Genomic DNA, 13,918 nt, shown 5'->3' with positions numbered 1-13,918 from the left:
AGACGACACCAGTGTGCCCCTTTTATTAGTGCCTCTATCCAGAGATGTTCTCCATTCATTTTCCCTGCAGACTGTACAGAAACCAACCAACTACAAGATGAATCACAAGCTTTTAATATTAGATTCTGAAAATAATATGAAAAAATATGAAATATGAAAATGTAAAAAAATAGCATACATAGCATTTATAAAAGTGCATGCATACACTTTATTTTCGTGCGAGAACTCATACTGACAACACTATCAATGTACTATCGATTTCCTGTTCCGCACGTTCAACCACTTTTCTTTCTAGAACAAGACATATTTGACAGTAAAACCTTAGGGCGCCGGATGCAGTCATCAAAGTTTGTTTGCCAACGGACTTAACTTCACTTTGGCTTTTGGCTACCAACACAAGCTTTAAACAGAAATGATTCCCACTTTACAGCTTTAAACTGGGGATCGTTTCTATCTATCTTGGTGGCAACATGCTAAAAATTAATATTGTGCTTCATGTAGAACACCGCTCCGGCATAAAGCAATTTCTCCACACTACACTTGTTATTTTATCTATGCATATTTTGTAACCTGAATTCACTGTCAGCCATCCGTGACAGCTCACGGAAAGCCTAACTTACTTAATGTAAAAATGTTATCCCAAGGAAAAGTGTTCCCCACTGGATGAGGGCCAGAACCTTATTTTCAGGTATAATTAACCACAGTGAAATGTTTAAACTGGAAGGGAGAACATAAACAGAATGACTTTTAACAATGTGTTGGAGTGATGAAACGATATTGTCAGCCACTTGTGGACTTTGTGGACAAATGTATGCTAACAGCTTAACCAACACCCAAGGCAAATGACTGGATCGTTTGCAATTCACATAACATCACGAACATATAATCTGAACACGGTATGTAATGGTGTGGTAAAGCGACATGAGGTCAGTGAGGTATCCACCACCACTTAGCAAAGGCATGTGCACATTTCCCTTCCTAGCCTCCATTAACACTAACAGGCTGTGATTAAAGTGAGTTGTTGCAGAAGAGAACTCCGATACAGGCAGTAGAGCACGTGGAGTCAAGAGGTTAATCTGACTGTGAGAGGGGACTGCAGGATACCCACTGGTTGATTTTCAGTAAATCACAGCCTACCATTTGTAATAATCAACAGGAGCAGCTGTGATGACCTGGGCATAATTTAAATAGCTTGTCCATGTTGTCCTCAATAGTGTGATTTTGCTCTCTGCCACTCAGAATGACCAGTTTCCTCTGCCCATATCACAACCAGAATCGGCTTCATTGACCAAGCATGTGTGCACAGGCAAGGCATTTGACTCTGGTTTAAACACTGCACTTAATGTATTTGCATTTGTAATTTTTTTAATCAGTAATGCTGAATGCTTCTCTGAATATTCCCTGAATAACAAATAATCTCTGATTTACTTGTCCATTACAAAGCCTCAAGACCCCTCAGGTCATCTCGGACAGGTTCACTCAGTGTTGAATAAGCTTCCTGGACACCTGAGGTCTGTTAAAACTCTCAGCTCAATTACATCAAGGCTGAAAACACCGTTTACTGCAGCTTTCCAATAAATTAAGATACATCACTTCTTTTAAATCTGAAACTATTTACTGGCTTGCTATTGTTTTTTTTTTTGTCTTTTGAATGTAATTTCTTGAAACTGTATTTGTTTGGTTTCACTTTTCGTTTTTATTGTCTTTTACATGCAATTTTAATGTTTTCTTGATATTTTTGGGGTTTTTCTATGCCCCTGAAAAAGCACTTTGAATTGTCTTTTGACTGAATAGTGTCATATAAATAAACCTGCCTTGCCTTCAAGCAGACTTTTCAACACTAGTGTGTCTTTATGAAAGTTATCTTTATCCTCGGACATCATACACTAAAAATGACCCATTCTTTCTTTATATATAGCTTCTAGACTCAGCCTGACAGATGCAGGCGGGATTCAAAATTAAATGCAAAAACATCTACCCTGTGAAAATGTCACTACAGGCACAAAGGTGGTGATGCAGATATCACTCACCTGTTTCAAGATGGTGTAATTTGAGCCATCCACACTCAGCTTCCGGATCTCATGGTGGTCCGCCATAATGAGAAAAGGCTCTTCAGCTGAAATGAGGAACATGCGGCATCAGAGGACTCGTAGGACTCAAAGTTATGCACTGAAATTCTGCGAGTGGATCAAAAATCAGGCTGACCTGACAGAGCTTTGCAGGTGTCGGGGTTGCGCTCCAAGGCTTCGTAGCCATCCACACACAAGCACTTGTAGGAGCCATACATGTTAATGCAGCGCTGGCTACAAGGAAGGGTAGTGGAGCATTCATCAACATCCACACAAGTCTTCCCATCATCCTTCAGGTGGAAACCAGGCCAGCATTTACACTGATGACATAAAAAACGTGGAAAAAAAAACCAAATAATGTTGGTGATTTGATCACAAATGCAGGAAATGTGAGAGAAGAGCCTCAGTTTAGCTGTTAAGCAGCATGTTTGAAAAACTGGACATTTGAGTTCTTTCTTTATACAGTGCTTCATTGCAGCTACATTGTAAAAATCAGTGCATTTAAACAAGGTGTGCCCTTATAATAATTACAGATCAATCTGGAATAGCAGGCAATATATTTCAGACTCCAATGCCTTTTTCACCAAGTCATGCAGGTAAGCAATGAAGCATCCAGCAAATATGATAACGTCAAAGCCATGATACAGACATACTGTGCCATTACTCAAAAATTCCATCACACTTCAGTGACCAAGGCCCCCCAAAATAACTCAGAGTGCTTGTATCAGCTGCTGTGGACCCACTGCAAATCCCTTTCTTATCCAAAGTTATAACCTTGAGGGCCTTTCTGCTGATCTCCCTGTACAGGCCACAAATGGATGAGCTAAGGGTCCGCATTGATGTGCTCTCTGTCCAGCACTGCCCCTGCCATGACAGCCAAGAGAGGTTTTCTGTGCTTTCAGCCACTTTTCTGATGTAGTGAGCACCGTCTTACAGACAAGCAGGAGAGGAAAATCCAGGGACGAAGGCATAAACCACCATCGTCTGACAACAGTGATGGCCGCCGGAACACTCCAGCAGACGTGGCCTTGACCTGGATGCAACCCTACCAATGCCAGGCACAGCGCAACCGGCCAGCACAGTGAGGGAGCACTGACAGTTGTTGGCATATCATTAAACTCCCCTTACACTGTTCAAGGTTATTCGAAAAGTGAGAGACTGAATGTATGTATGTATGCTCCCACCCATCTTTATCTGTTTAATGATGTGCAAAGTTAGGCTTGATTCATTATCGGTCATTCATCATTCATGTCCACACTATTATTAATATAAGCTCCACAATGTACCTGCTTCTAATGATACTAGTGCTTAGAGCTGCAGATCAGAAAAAATGTCAGACTTGAGTAAAATACTTGAGGTTCAACACTATAATGCAAGTCACACTGCCAGAAGCAGGACACATTATAGCTATATTATAATATATATCACTGAGTTTGCATTTTAAAGGGTGTTTGCTTTTGCACTAAACTGCAGTGACTAGCTCGCAGGTTATTTGAAGTATTTTTCCTATTGTTACATATCCTTCTGCAATTTTTACTGCAGCCTGGTTTAAGCTGAATTAGGGTTCACAGACCAACTGTAGCCAACAAATGATTCTGCGATAGAATGTCCCTCCAAGGTACTGAACCGTGACTGTTCAATAGTCACTTACCTTGTATCCCACAGGAAGATCTTGGCAGTCCTGTGTGCACCCACTGACTCGGCGGTTCAAGCATTCATTCACATTGCAGTTCCTCTCATCTGACCGGTCTCCACAATCATCTCTCCCATCGCAGAGATTCCTCTCAGAGATGCAGCGTCCATTGGAGCACATGAAGAAGGAGCCATTGCACAAGCTTCCTAAAAAGAGCAAGACATGACTGTCACTGGCTAAACGCCCTGTAATTTCTCAGCAAAGTTGGGGAATGTTTTTTAACCTGACAATGGATCTTGACAGATTAATTCCTTTCAAGGAAGCTCTCTGCGAGCCTTTTGCCGCCGCCATATGTCCCTGCCAGTTTCCCAGGCGAGTGCTGCTGCTGGTGACACTGATGAAGAGATTCCAGCTGAGAGCCAAACAGCAGTCTTACCTGCGGCCAGACATTTGAGGTTCAGAGGCAGTTCGTCAGAGTGGTCTGGACAGTCTGCATAGCCGTCACACTCCCACTGAGAGCTGAGAAGACAGCGGCCGTCCCTGCAGCGAAATTCCTCTGATCCACAGGAGCGATAGACTTAAGAAAGAGAGACATGCTTTTTCATTAAGTTACACTTGGGCTTGGCAGTGTCACAGCTTCAGTTTTAGGGTTTAACTTTGGCGGAATTAAGTGCAAATAGTGAAAAATAAGGCAAGATTTCTATGGCCATGGTTCATATTGCAATGAAGCTCACAGAGTATAGAGAATCATTGCTAATAAACCAATTAATCAAGCCATCTGGAGGTATAATGGTGTTCACAGCTAAAGGGTTACCCATATTTCAAGTACAGATAGACATGTTTCATCAGCCCAAGTCACAGAAAGTCAAGGCTGTGAATTCCCTCTAGTTGAGACGCAAAAAATTGTACAGGCCCAAATAAAGCCCATGTGTCATTATGCTTACAGGTACCATATTACCAAGTTAAACACTTGAACATTGCACAGGTAAACAGTTTCATCGGTAACAGGTGATAGTATCATGATTGGGTTTGAAAGGGGCATCCTGAAAAGGCCCAGTTGTTCACAAGCGATGATGGACTGAGGTTCACCACTTTGTGAAAGAAGTGTGGTCCCCTACAGAGTTTGTTAACCCCTCGCACAATGCGTCAAAATTGTTAAATTATGGTCCTCCAAGTAGGGTCTCTCCCAGTTTGTGGACCCATGTATAAACTGGACTTGAATTCTGGGCTCCACTAGCATAGCAAATTTTACTTTTACGCACCTCAACTTCTCATTCCTTTGAATGCCTCTCTACTATCACCGGGAATCCCTTTCCTCAAAGGAGAATTTTGAAATGTGCAGAGTTCAAATGGTATAAGTAAGAAAAGAGAACAAGTCCACCACTGCCATGTTAGGAAACTGCTTTTTCAAGTTGACGAGTGCAGCTTTCAGTGAGGTCATAGTCATACACTGCTGGTGAATATTAAGAGCGAGACAGCGAGATAAATCTACTTGCCACATTCCACTGACTCATCAGACCCGTCTCCACAGTCATCATCGTGGTCACACACGAACCGCTGAGGGATGCATGCTTTATTGCTGCAGCGAAACGAGCTGTCATCACACGTGTTGTTGGGTGCTAATGCATGAAGAGAAGTAGGTTCAAGGACTAATTAATTGCTAAACATTTTTTTCTGAACAAGGCATGCAACATGTGTAAAATGTCAACATCAGTGCACCTTTTGCTACTTCGCTAGTCTCTGTGGTCCAGTAACAATTTATGGAAGGCAATCCAGATTACACCACTGAGAGAAGGGTGAAATTGTGCAAAAACTTCCATTGTACACTACTTCCCACTTTATACTGGTTTTCATTTTCTAGCTTGGAGTAACATTTGTAAAGGGATTTACAGTAGGTGTTTAGTTGGTGTCAGGCTCTATGGGCAGGGGTTTATACAATGTAGTCTAAAATTCAACATGCACAATAAGACAAGCAATCATTAATTAATAAATTTTTTGGCACTACATAAAATTAAACTTCCATAATTGTCAGGAGCTATTCAGTGTGCTGAACTAGAGTTTACCACAGCCAGCTGCAGAAAGTTCATCACTCCCATCAGGGCAGTCTCTTTCGCCATCACAGAGCCAGCGTTTGGGAACACAGGCATACGATCCAGGGCAGCTGAACAGTCCTGGAGCACACGTCACCAAACCTGAGAGGAAAACAGGACCACATGCTTGAGTTTGAGAGAATACAGTGGATCAAATGCACCACAGAGAAGAACAAACGATACTGTACTGTATTTTGTTTTGCTAGGGCGCTACCTTCTGTTATGAATGAACTTTCACCATTAATTCCAAGAAATCACACTTTCTGGCCTCAAAGAAGACACCAGATGGTTCTGGTTTTGAACTGGCACCTATTTATGACCTAAGCAAATTTTCATTGGGCAAAAGTTCCCCCTACACAAGCTAACAAAAAAAGTGTGCTGAAAACTGTGCTACTGTGAGAAACAATTATTTACTTGAATTCTTTAAGTCAGCAATACTCTCCTTTATCTTGGGACTGCCCTTTAAGGCAAAAGAAAACAGTAGGAAAAAATGGCTGCACTGAGAAGCAAAGGTAAATACAGTAGCTCAATTAGGCATGTAAAGCTAAAATGCATATCTTGCTTTTGACAAAAAGTGTGTCTGGGAAACCTTCGGGCCATTTCATTAATATTTCCTTGACACCCCATTACAATCCAATTATACAACCAATGTTCACAGCAGTTCTTGTCTCTGTATTGTGGTTGGATTCCTTTTATTTTAGTGTAGAATTCATTACACACACATCTCATTTGCCCATTGAAATAACTGTGCCTCTTGGGCCTCAGTGATTAAAAAAATCTATTTGCCTCAGTGCCCACACGAATCATCAGAAATGCACTGCATTCCCGTTTGTTGCCTCAATGAGATTGTTTCGTTCCTGTCCATTCATTTCCAGCTCTTCAGGTTAACACACGGAGCTGTCATACGTAATATAGTGGATGTGACCTTCTACACCAACAGCAGATTCCCCGTGACATCTGAAAGGGCACTAACCACAGATCTGCACGCTCTCGTCAAGGCCGTCCTCACAGTCGTTCTCCCCATCACACAGCCATTGTTTGGCGATGCACTTGTTCTTTGAGCAGGCAAACTGGTTCCATAAGCATGACGAGTCTGCAGAGGGTAGTTGGAAAGGAATTTCACCGTCATAAATCAAACAAAGTGAGGAGGAAATAACAACAAAAGCAGCATACCCTATTGAAGGGGCAGAGTGTTTTTAATCAAAACACAACAAGTGGGCTGGATTCTACCTGCCCCTTGGCTTTATTGTTTTCTGTAGTTTTTCTCTTTAGCAGCACGCATGAGTGTCGCTGCCACACAGAGGACTGTAAATATATATGTTTTTCCTTTTCTCTCACAAGAGAGGACATTTTGATGAATGCTCATGGTTGCTGCGCAGGAAAATAAAAGCATCAACTTAGCACAAAACCAGCGTCTAGATGAAATATTTTATAAATATCAAAGCACTTAAGTATTAATTATCAAGATTTATTGTCCCTTTGATTTGAAAAGAAACTAAACTGCTAGGGGTGACAAGAAACATTTGGATGTCAAAGAAGAGAGCGCTCGGCTGATCACTGTGTAAAAGCTATTATGTCAAATGAGGATATATTCATAATCTGTGCTGAGTTTGTGTCACTGAGCCACCCACTCCCCCTGGGGAGTCATTCTGTGGTCTCTTTCTCTCAGATGTCAGGCCTGGCAAAGTCTGCCAGAGCTTTGATGAGATGTTGAGAAGAAGGAAGGGGGGAAGTGTGCTCCAGGTCAGACTGCAGAACAAGGAATTATGGATCGTACTGAGGGTGGGGGGCAGGGACGAGGGGGTCTCTCACACTTTGCTTTCCTTTCTGTCAGACTTTGAACATCACACCCGCTTTGCGTACCCTGATAGGATGATGTAAGATAATGATGAGATAAACATTAAATGGCTGAATCTTGAAACCAGGATTGTCAAGACTTTCTGTACATGATACTAAATTTGCACTTCAATTGCAAACAGCTGCTTCAAGTGTTTAACAAAATAGCAGGTCTACAGCACATTAAAAGTATCAAAGAGAGTCTTTCATGTCTCATTTTCAATAGTGTTTCACACTGTCTAAAAGTGCATTATGCACTGTCAAGTGACAAGTGACTATTTCATCTAAGCAGATGTGGAATTTGAAATTTCTGAAATCTAATGACATTTTCCTGAAACCACTGCGCCTTAACAGTCCGATTATCAGTGGCTAGAGCTTTTTATATGGTAATTAAGTCAGAGGAATGGGAATATTGTCTATTTGTCCTGAAAAAGCTATTCAGAACTTCTCATAGAAATCTGGCATAATTCATATCAGTTCTGATATAAGCTCATTTGAAGCATGGGATGTTATCATTTCACACAGGCACAAATTACATTTTTAGATAAAGGAATGGAAATAGTGTTCATGTGTTATGCATCTCTCTAACAACATTCATGGCCAATTTACAAAAATAAATCAGATAACTCGAAGAGCATTAACTATGAAACTGAATTGCACTGAACTGCCTTCCTCTATCTGTTGCAACTGAAATATGAACAAAGGTGCTAGTTAATTATACAGGAAGAGCAAACCAGACAAGTGAGAGATCTGCAATATCTTACTCAAACACTCTCAAAGGCAAAGACATCTCAGTTCCATAGTCACATTTTATTCGTGTTACTCTTCTTGAAATTTATCCCTGATGTCATCAGTCCCAGCCTACTAATGTCTGGCTGGTTTGAAGGCAAAATGAATCATACATAAACAAGACTAAAGTCTGCAGCCGCACTACTGGCTTTGTGAATTTGTACTAAGGCACAGTGGTGCTATGAGCTAACTGCTAATGTCAGCATGCTAACGTGCTCATAATGATATCATGCCTATGTTTAGCAAGTATAATGTTTAACATGGTCACCATCTTAGTTTAGTGTGGTAGCATGCTGACATTTTCTCGTTAGCATGAAACACAAAGTGCAGCTGAGCCTGATGGGATTGTAATTAGTTTTGCAGGTATTCGGTCGAAAACCAAAAAACTGAACTCCCTCTTGCTTTCTTCTAACACAATACAAACGCAGGCAGCAAGTCTTTCGACAGCGTGTGTGTGGATTTCTCCATCAGATGTAATTACCTTGTGCGTGTGTGTGATGGCGATGAAGCTTAACAGCTATTCTGATCACCTACACCGAAGATCCCAGTCAATTTTGCTCTGGTGCCAAAAGCAATGTCATGTGAATGGGTATGTGTGCAAGCTGTTGGTTTTGAGGGGAAATTATATTAATCCATACCATGACTTAATTATGGTCTTCCTGTTTAATTGGAGAGATCTTGACTTTGTCACAGTAAGTGCTGCATACATTAGCATGGATCAAAGCATGAGTAAGAATGCTCTTGCTGCCTCTGGTAAGGGAAGTAGAGGAGTGGCATTGTAATGTGTAATCCTTTCATATTGTACCACTTTTGATTGAACCCACATTTCCAGTTTCAATATAAGCGTTTCAGTGACTGATGGCTCATTAATTAATTGTTACACTGGAAGTGCTGTCTATTATAATTCAAAGAGAGAAGGGGAAAAAAAACGTGTGTCCTCGAAAGCTTCACTCTGAATTCAGGGCTGGAATAATACTTTCAAACAAGCTGCTACACCCACTTGTGAAATCTCAAACACACAATGAGGGGGAGCAAAACAAAGTGAAGAGAAATTGCCTTAAGCTTTATAAACAACCATCTGTTGTCTTTCTGTCTCCTCCTTATATACTGTATGTAATATCTACTACAGCCCCAGATCTATTTAAATGACAAAATATTACAACAAATAGCTTCTTGTTAATGGAAAATGAATATCCTTCTAACTGCCAACAATGCTGTGGACAGCGACTGAATACCTCATCTATTTCTACCTTGTAGAGAACAAAACATCATTTCAGTATATTGTGCAGAAGCTCTTCCACAGGAGGTAAGATTTGTTGCTTTACCACACTGGAATTCGTCAGCTCCATCTTCGCAGTCTTTTTGGCCGTCACACAGCCACACGCTAGAGATGCAGTTCCCACTTGGACAAGCAAAGTGGCCTTCCTCGCACTTCTGCCCATGGGAAACTGGAACGAGCAACAAAACCAAATCAGCCCTCTGGGCATTAGCAATGATTGAGGTCATTATCTTTCCTAAGCTCTCTATGAATCTCTTATTCCTCTGTCATAATCATCTCTGAAAACGACATCTGTCTTAAGTCTCTTCTAATTGAAGCTGGCTTCCTTAATCTGTCTCTGAATGCACATGCAAAATGTGTGTCTTTGTGTGTGTGTTCGCTTTGGGTTCTCACCCTGGCAGTTGGTCTCGTCAGCATAGTCTCCACAGTCGTTCGCACCATCACAGATCCATGAGGGGTGTATGCACAGCGAGGTGGAGTTGCAGCTGATGAAACCTTTTTCTTTCACCCCCAGCTTGTAAAAGTGAGAGCAGTCGGTGTGGTCTGAATACAAAACACAGCATCACAATAATTGTCTTGTAATGACGGAAGCAGGGGTGAAGGTGAAGGTGAGAGGGTCAGTATTCAAGCCGATCTGAGGCAACAGCACAGATTTAAGTTACTGGATCCATCTGATCTGCTGCAGTTCGAGCTGTGTGTTTACATTCTTATTTTGCCCTAACTGCAGTGCAAATGAGAGGCTACACGACTTACTGCAGCTTTTTTCATCTGAGGCATCAGCACAGTCAATGACCTGGTTGCACCAGGCTGAGCTGGGTACACAGCTGCCATCCTTGCACGATGATTCTGATGAGCCACACGTGACATCTGGAGGAGATAATAAGCATTACAAAAAGATAACATAAGAGGAAACTCACTCAGAGACAGTAACAGGTACAGCTCACAACAACACTTAGAACGTCTTTCTGGGGATGGTTAAAATTAGCTCCAGGTTGAAAGCTGCCAGACAGAGAAGTTTTTGTGATGAGTGGCAGTAACTGTGCGGTTGAACTGGCTGTGCTGTAAAAATTGCCTGAATGCCATGACCTTCTTAGAGCTGTGAAAGAGCAAATCACACTTAATATGCAAGAGAGGCAACTTAGTTTTGTGGCTCGTTTACCAACCACTGCACAATGGCTCTGGTCATTTCACATCTCTGCAGTACACAGTGGTTCTAATGGTAAAAGAATAGTTACTGTTGATGTCCCATGAAAAAAACACAAGGCTGAAGAAGGCACGCCATGGGGAGATAAAGTCATTTCTGAAATCCCAAAGTGCTGAGTTGGAAGGTCCACGTGAATTATGAGAAAACCTCTGTCTCCTTGTGGGCTCCATCAGCTTGGAACAGTATTAAGAGTCTCTAAACCTTGATATTTTCCCACTATGGTCCAATTACAACACAGAAATAAACACAACTGAACATATTTATTTCACCATCAAGGTCAAGACAAAATCGGTGATGTTGACAGGACACCAGGTATTGTCCGGCCTCTCAAAAGCAGCTATTAATAGCGGGGGTTGGGAGCCTCTTTGAATTTGTGAACTCTTTATGATCTTGGGGCTCATTAGACAGTGGAGGCTTAGCACAGCATGTGGCCTAGTATGCCGTATTAATATAAGCATTAGTGTGGCTGGATCCTGCCCTCAGAGGCAGGGCGGCTTGAACAGGAGATCAAAAGTCTGTGACTCACTGCTACAGAAAGCCTCATCAGAGTTATCCCCACAGTCATCGATCCCGTCACAGAAACGACTGCTGGCCACACAGCGTTGGTTGTAACAGGGCCTGAAACCCTTCCGACAGCTCCTGTTAACTGAACACAGTGAAAATTCAGAAATGTGTTAGAAATGACCAATTACTTTCCACTTTTTAGTGCCAGAAATGTCAATGACAGACAGGTCAACAGGTGCTTTTAGCTATTATTTCTACAAGACTTCTAAATGGAAACAACATATTTTTCTGATACACATTCTTCTTCTTTTTTTTTAAACAACTTTTTATTGAATGGAGGAAAGGAAAGGGAGGGAAGGAAAGAGATGGCTATTGGGCAAGTTACATTTAACTGATAGAGATGAAGTGATGATTGAAAATTGGTGCAAGGATGAAGGCTCTGTGTAGATCATGCTGTTTCCTGAACTGGAGCCAGATCTTAATAGTACTAACACCTGGGTTGCCTGAAACTTTGTGGGCCACTCTGGGAGGCTGACAGCAAATTACAGAATGTTAAGAACAGAAAGAAGATGGTGTCTCAGTGTGGACCCAGGGTGGGCTGGAGTCAGGAAGACTCCCACTGACCCTACACAGGAGGTCATTAATGTTATAGGCCCAAAAGCAGTGGAGAAACTTTGGAAATGTCAGACTTCCTTTCCACTTGTGAGCTGAAGAATTGATCTCTTTAGCAGGCAGGCTTGTTATTCCAACTGAACGCAGGCAGCTGCTGATCAAGACTTGTGAAAGAGGATATATTGATGCAAACTTTGGGCCAGATGACCATTTTTATGAGATTGATTAGGCCCACAAGGGATAGGGGAAGGAAAGCCCACCTAGACATCTCTGATTTACATTTATCCAGAGATGGCTAAAACATCTTGAGGAGCAAATCCTTAAAGGAGCCAGTGACAAAACCCCCAGCTACTGCTAGTTGTTTTATGCTAAATAATTCACTCTTCTGGAGACAGTATTGGGGGAAGAGAAGATATAGGGTTTGAAGAGTATAGAAGAAGGATTGATTTCAGGATTGTTAGATGAGGGAGCTTAAATAATGTTGAGTAACCATTTAGTGTTGAAAAAAGGGTGTCTCCCTAAAGTGAAGCCTGTTTGACAAAAGATGGAGATGGAGGGACAGGACTTTACCTAATATCTTATAATCTACATTTAAAGGTGAAACTGTTGCTGCTGCAAGAAGTGGGGTCTTTATCCTTCTTCAGAAGCAAAGAATGGATGCCACAGACAAAGCTGCAGGTAATCTACCTTCATTAAAGGAATCAATATACATCCTAGCTAAAATTGGGACTAATACGGTAAAGTACGCCTTGTAAATTCCAGATAGACTACATTGCATTCTGTAAATGCTTCAGACAGAGCTATGAAGTGTTTCTTACCACAGTACTGCATCTTCTCATCTGATTTATCTTTGCAGTGGGCTATCCCGTCACAGGTTAGCTGGTAGTTTATGCACTCGCCATTCCCACACTCAAATTCAGTGTGGATGTTGCAGGAGGAATTTTCTGCTGCAGAAGAAGACGACAAGGGCGATGAACTATGACTCAACTGTTTACAGTGGACAATCTTCAATACGAGTGAACTCAAAGGCACAAGTTACAACTGCATTCAGCAACATAATTACCGTTGTACATGAACCTTTGAAGGAAGTCTGGCTGTGAAATGCCTCGCATATGATGATATTCATTTGATCTAGTCCACTGACTTAACAGTGGGTGTCAACATTGTACTTTTTGTGATTTTACAGAGTCCCTAAAGTCCTTTAAGGTGATATGTTTTTATCTTGCGCACCCAAGCCATTATCTTGTGCGAACAAGCTATTATCTTGTGCGATTAAGTTATTATCGTGTGTGCACAAGATGATGACTTTGTTTCATCTCTCTGCTCACTTCCTGTCCTCTCTTTACATAATGAAAGTATCAAATATCCAAAAATACTCTTAAATACTGCTCATAGTATCTACTACTCTTACTAGAATTCATATATTTATGAGACAACCACATACTATAAAACCTATTGTCATACTGTTACCACAATCATTGCATAAGATATTTCTTAATGATTTTGATAAATAAGTGATGATTATGGGATAACTGTAGTAGTCAAATAACAACAAGGTGATTTTAAAGTTTTTAGACATCTGATGTTTTCATCATCTAAAAAGAAGATAGGAAATAAGGACAGAGGTGAAGCAAAGGTCATTGAAACAAGTTTTTAACTTGTGTGCATAAGATCCATATTGTGTGCGTACAAAATTTTCCTTTTTAAAAAAAAGGGGGGACTTAGGGAACTTTAAAAAACACAAAACTTCTTCTTGCTTGTGTAATGAGTGGAATTGGGGTGTGGTAGAAAGCCTGTCATCCTCTACCTTGACACCCAGGCGACCATCCAGCTCTTCTGAATCACTCCCCATTTTTAGTCAAGCCAAAAGTCTCTCGTTTGAACAGCTCCTCCTACCTTATG

At 41.3% G+C, this 13,918-nt stretch overlaps 1 protein-coding gene across 1 annotated transcript in view; it reads right to left on the bottom strand.

Moving 5' to 3' along the window:
* lrp1bb (low density lipoprotein receptor-related protein 1Bb) overlaps positions 1-13,918 on the bottom strand; it is a 238,283-nt gene that overhangs the window by 42,009 nt on the left and 182,356 nt on the right. Inside the window, exons 45-56 of the mRNA XM_076746483.1 lie at positions 12,835-12,963; positions 11,427-11,546; positions 10,450-10,563; positions 10,090-10,239; positions 9,743-9,865; positions 6,766-6,885; positions 5,766-5,894; positions 5,199-5,321; positions 4,139-4,279; positions 3,721-3,908; positions 2,206-2,389; positions 2,031-2,116 (exon numbers count right to left, since the gene is read on the bottom strand). Coding sequence (XP_076602598.1) covers positions 2,031-2,116; positions 2,206-2,389; positions 3,721-3,908; positions 4,139-4,279; positions 5,199-5,321; positions 5,766-5,894; positions 6,766-6,885; positions 9,743-9,865; positions 10,090-10,239; positions 10,450-10,563; positions 11,427-11,546; positions 12,835-12,963 — 1,607 coding nt within the window. The remainder of the gene's footprint in view (positions 1-2,030; positions 2,117-2,205; positions 2,390-3,720; positions 3,909-4,138; positions 4,280-5,198; positions 5,322-5,765; positions 5,895-6,765; positions 6,886-9,742; positions 9,866-10,089; positions 10,240-10,449; positions 10,564-11,426; positions 11,547-12,834; positions 12,964-13,918) is intronic.

The sequence above is a fragment of the Chaetodon auriga genome, chromosome 13, assembly GCF_051107435.1.
Source record: "Chaetodon auriga isolate fChaAug3 chromosome 13, fChaAug3.hap1, whole genome shotgun sequence".
NCBI classification, from domain to species: Eukaryota; Metazoa; Chordata; class Actinopteri; order Chaetodontiformes; family Chaetodontidae; genus Chaetodon; species Chaetodon auriga.
The sequence above is the reverse complement of the archived record's forward strand: the minus strand, read 5'-3'. Positions and strand labels throughout refer to the sequence as shown.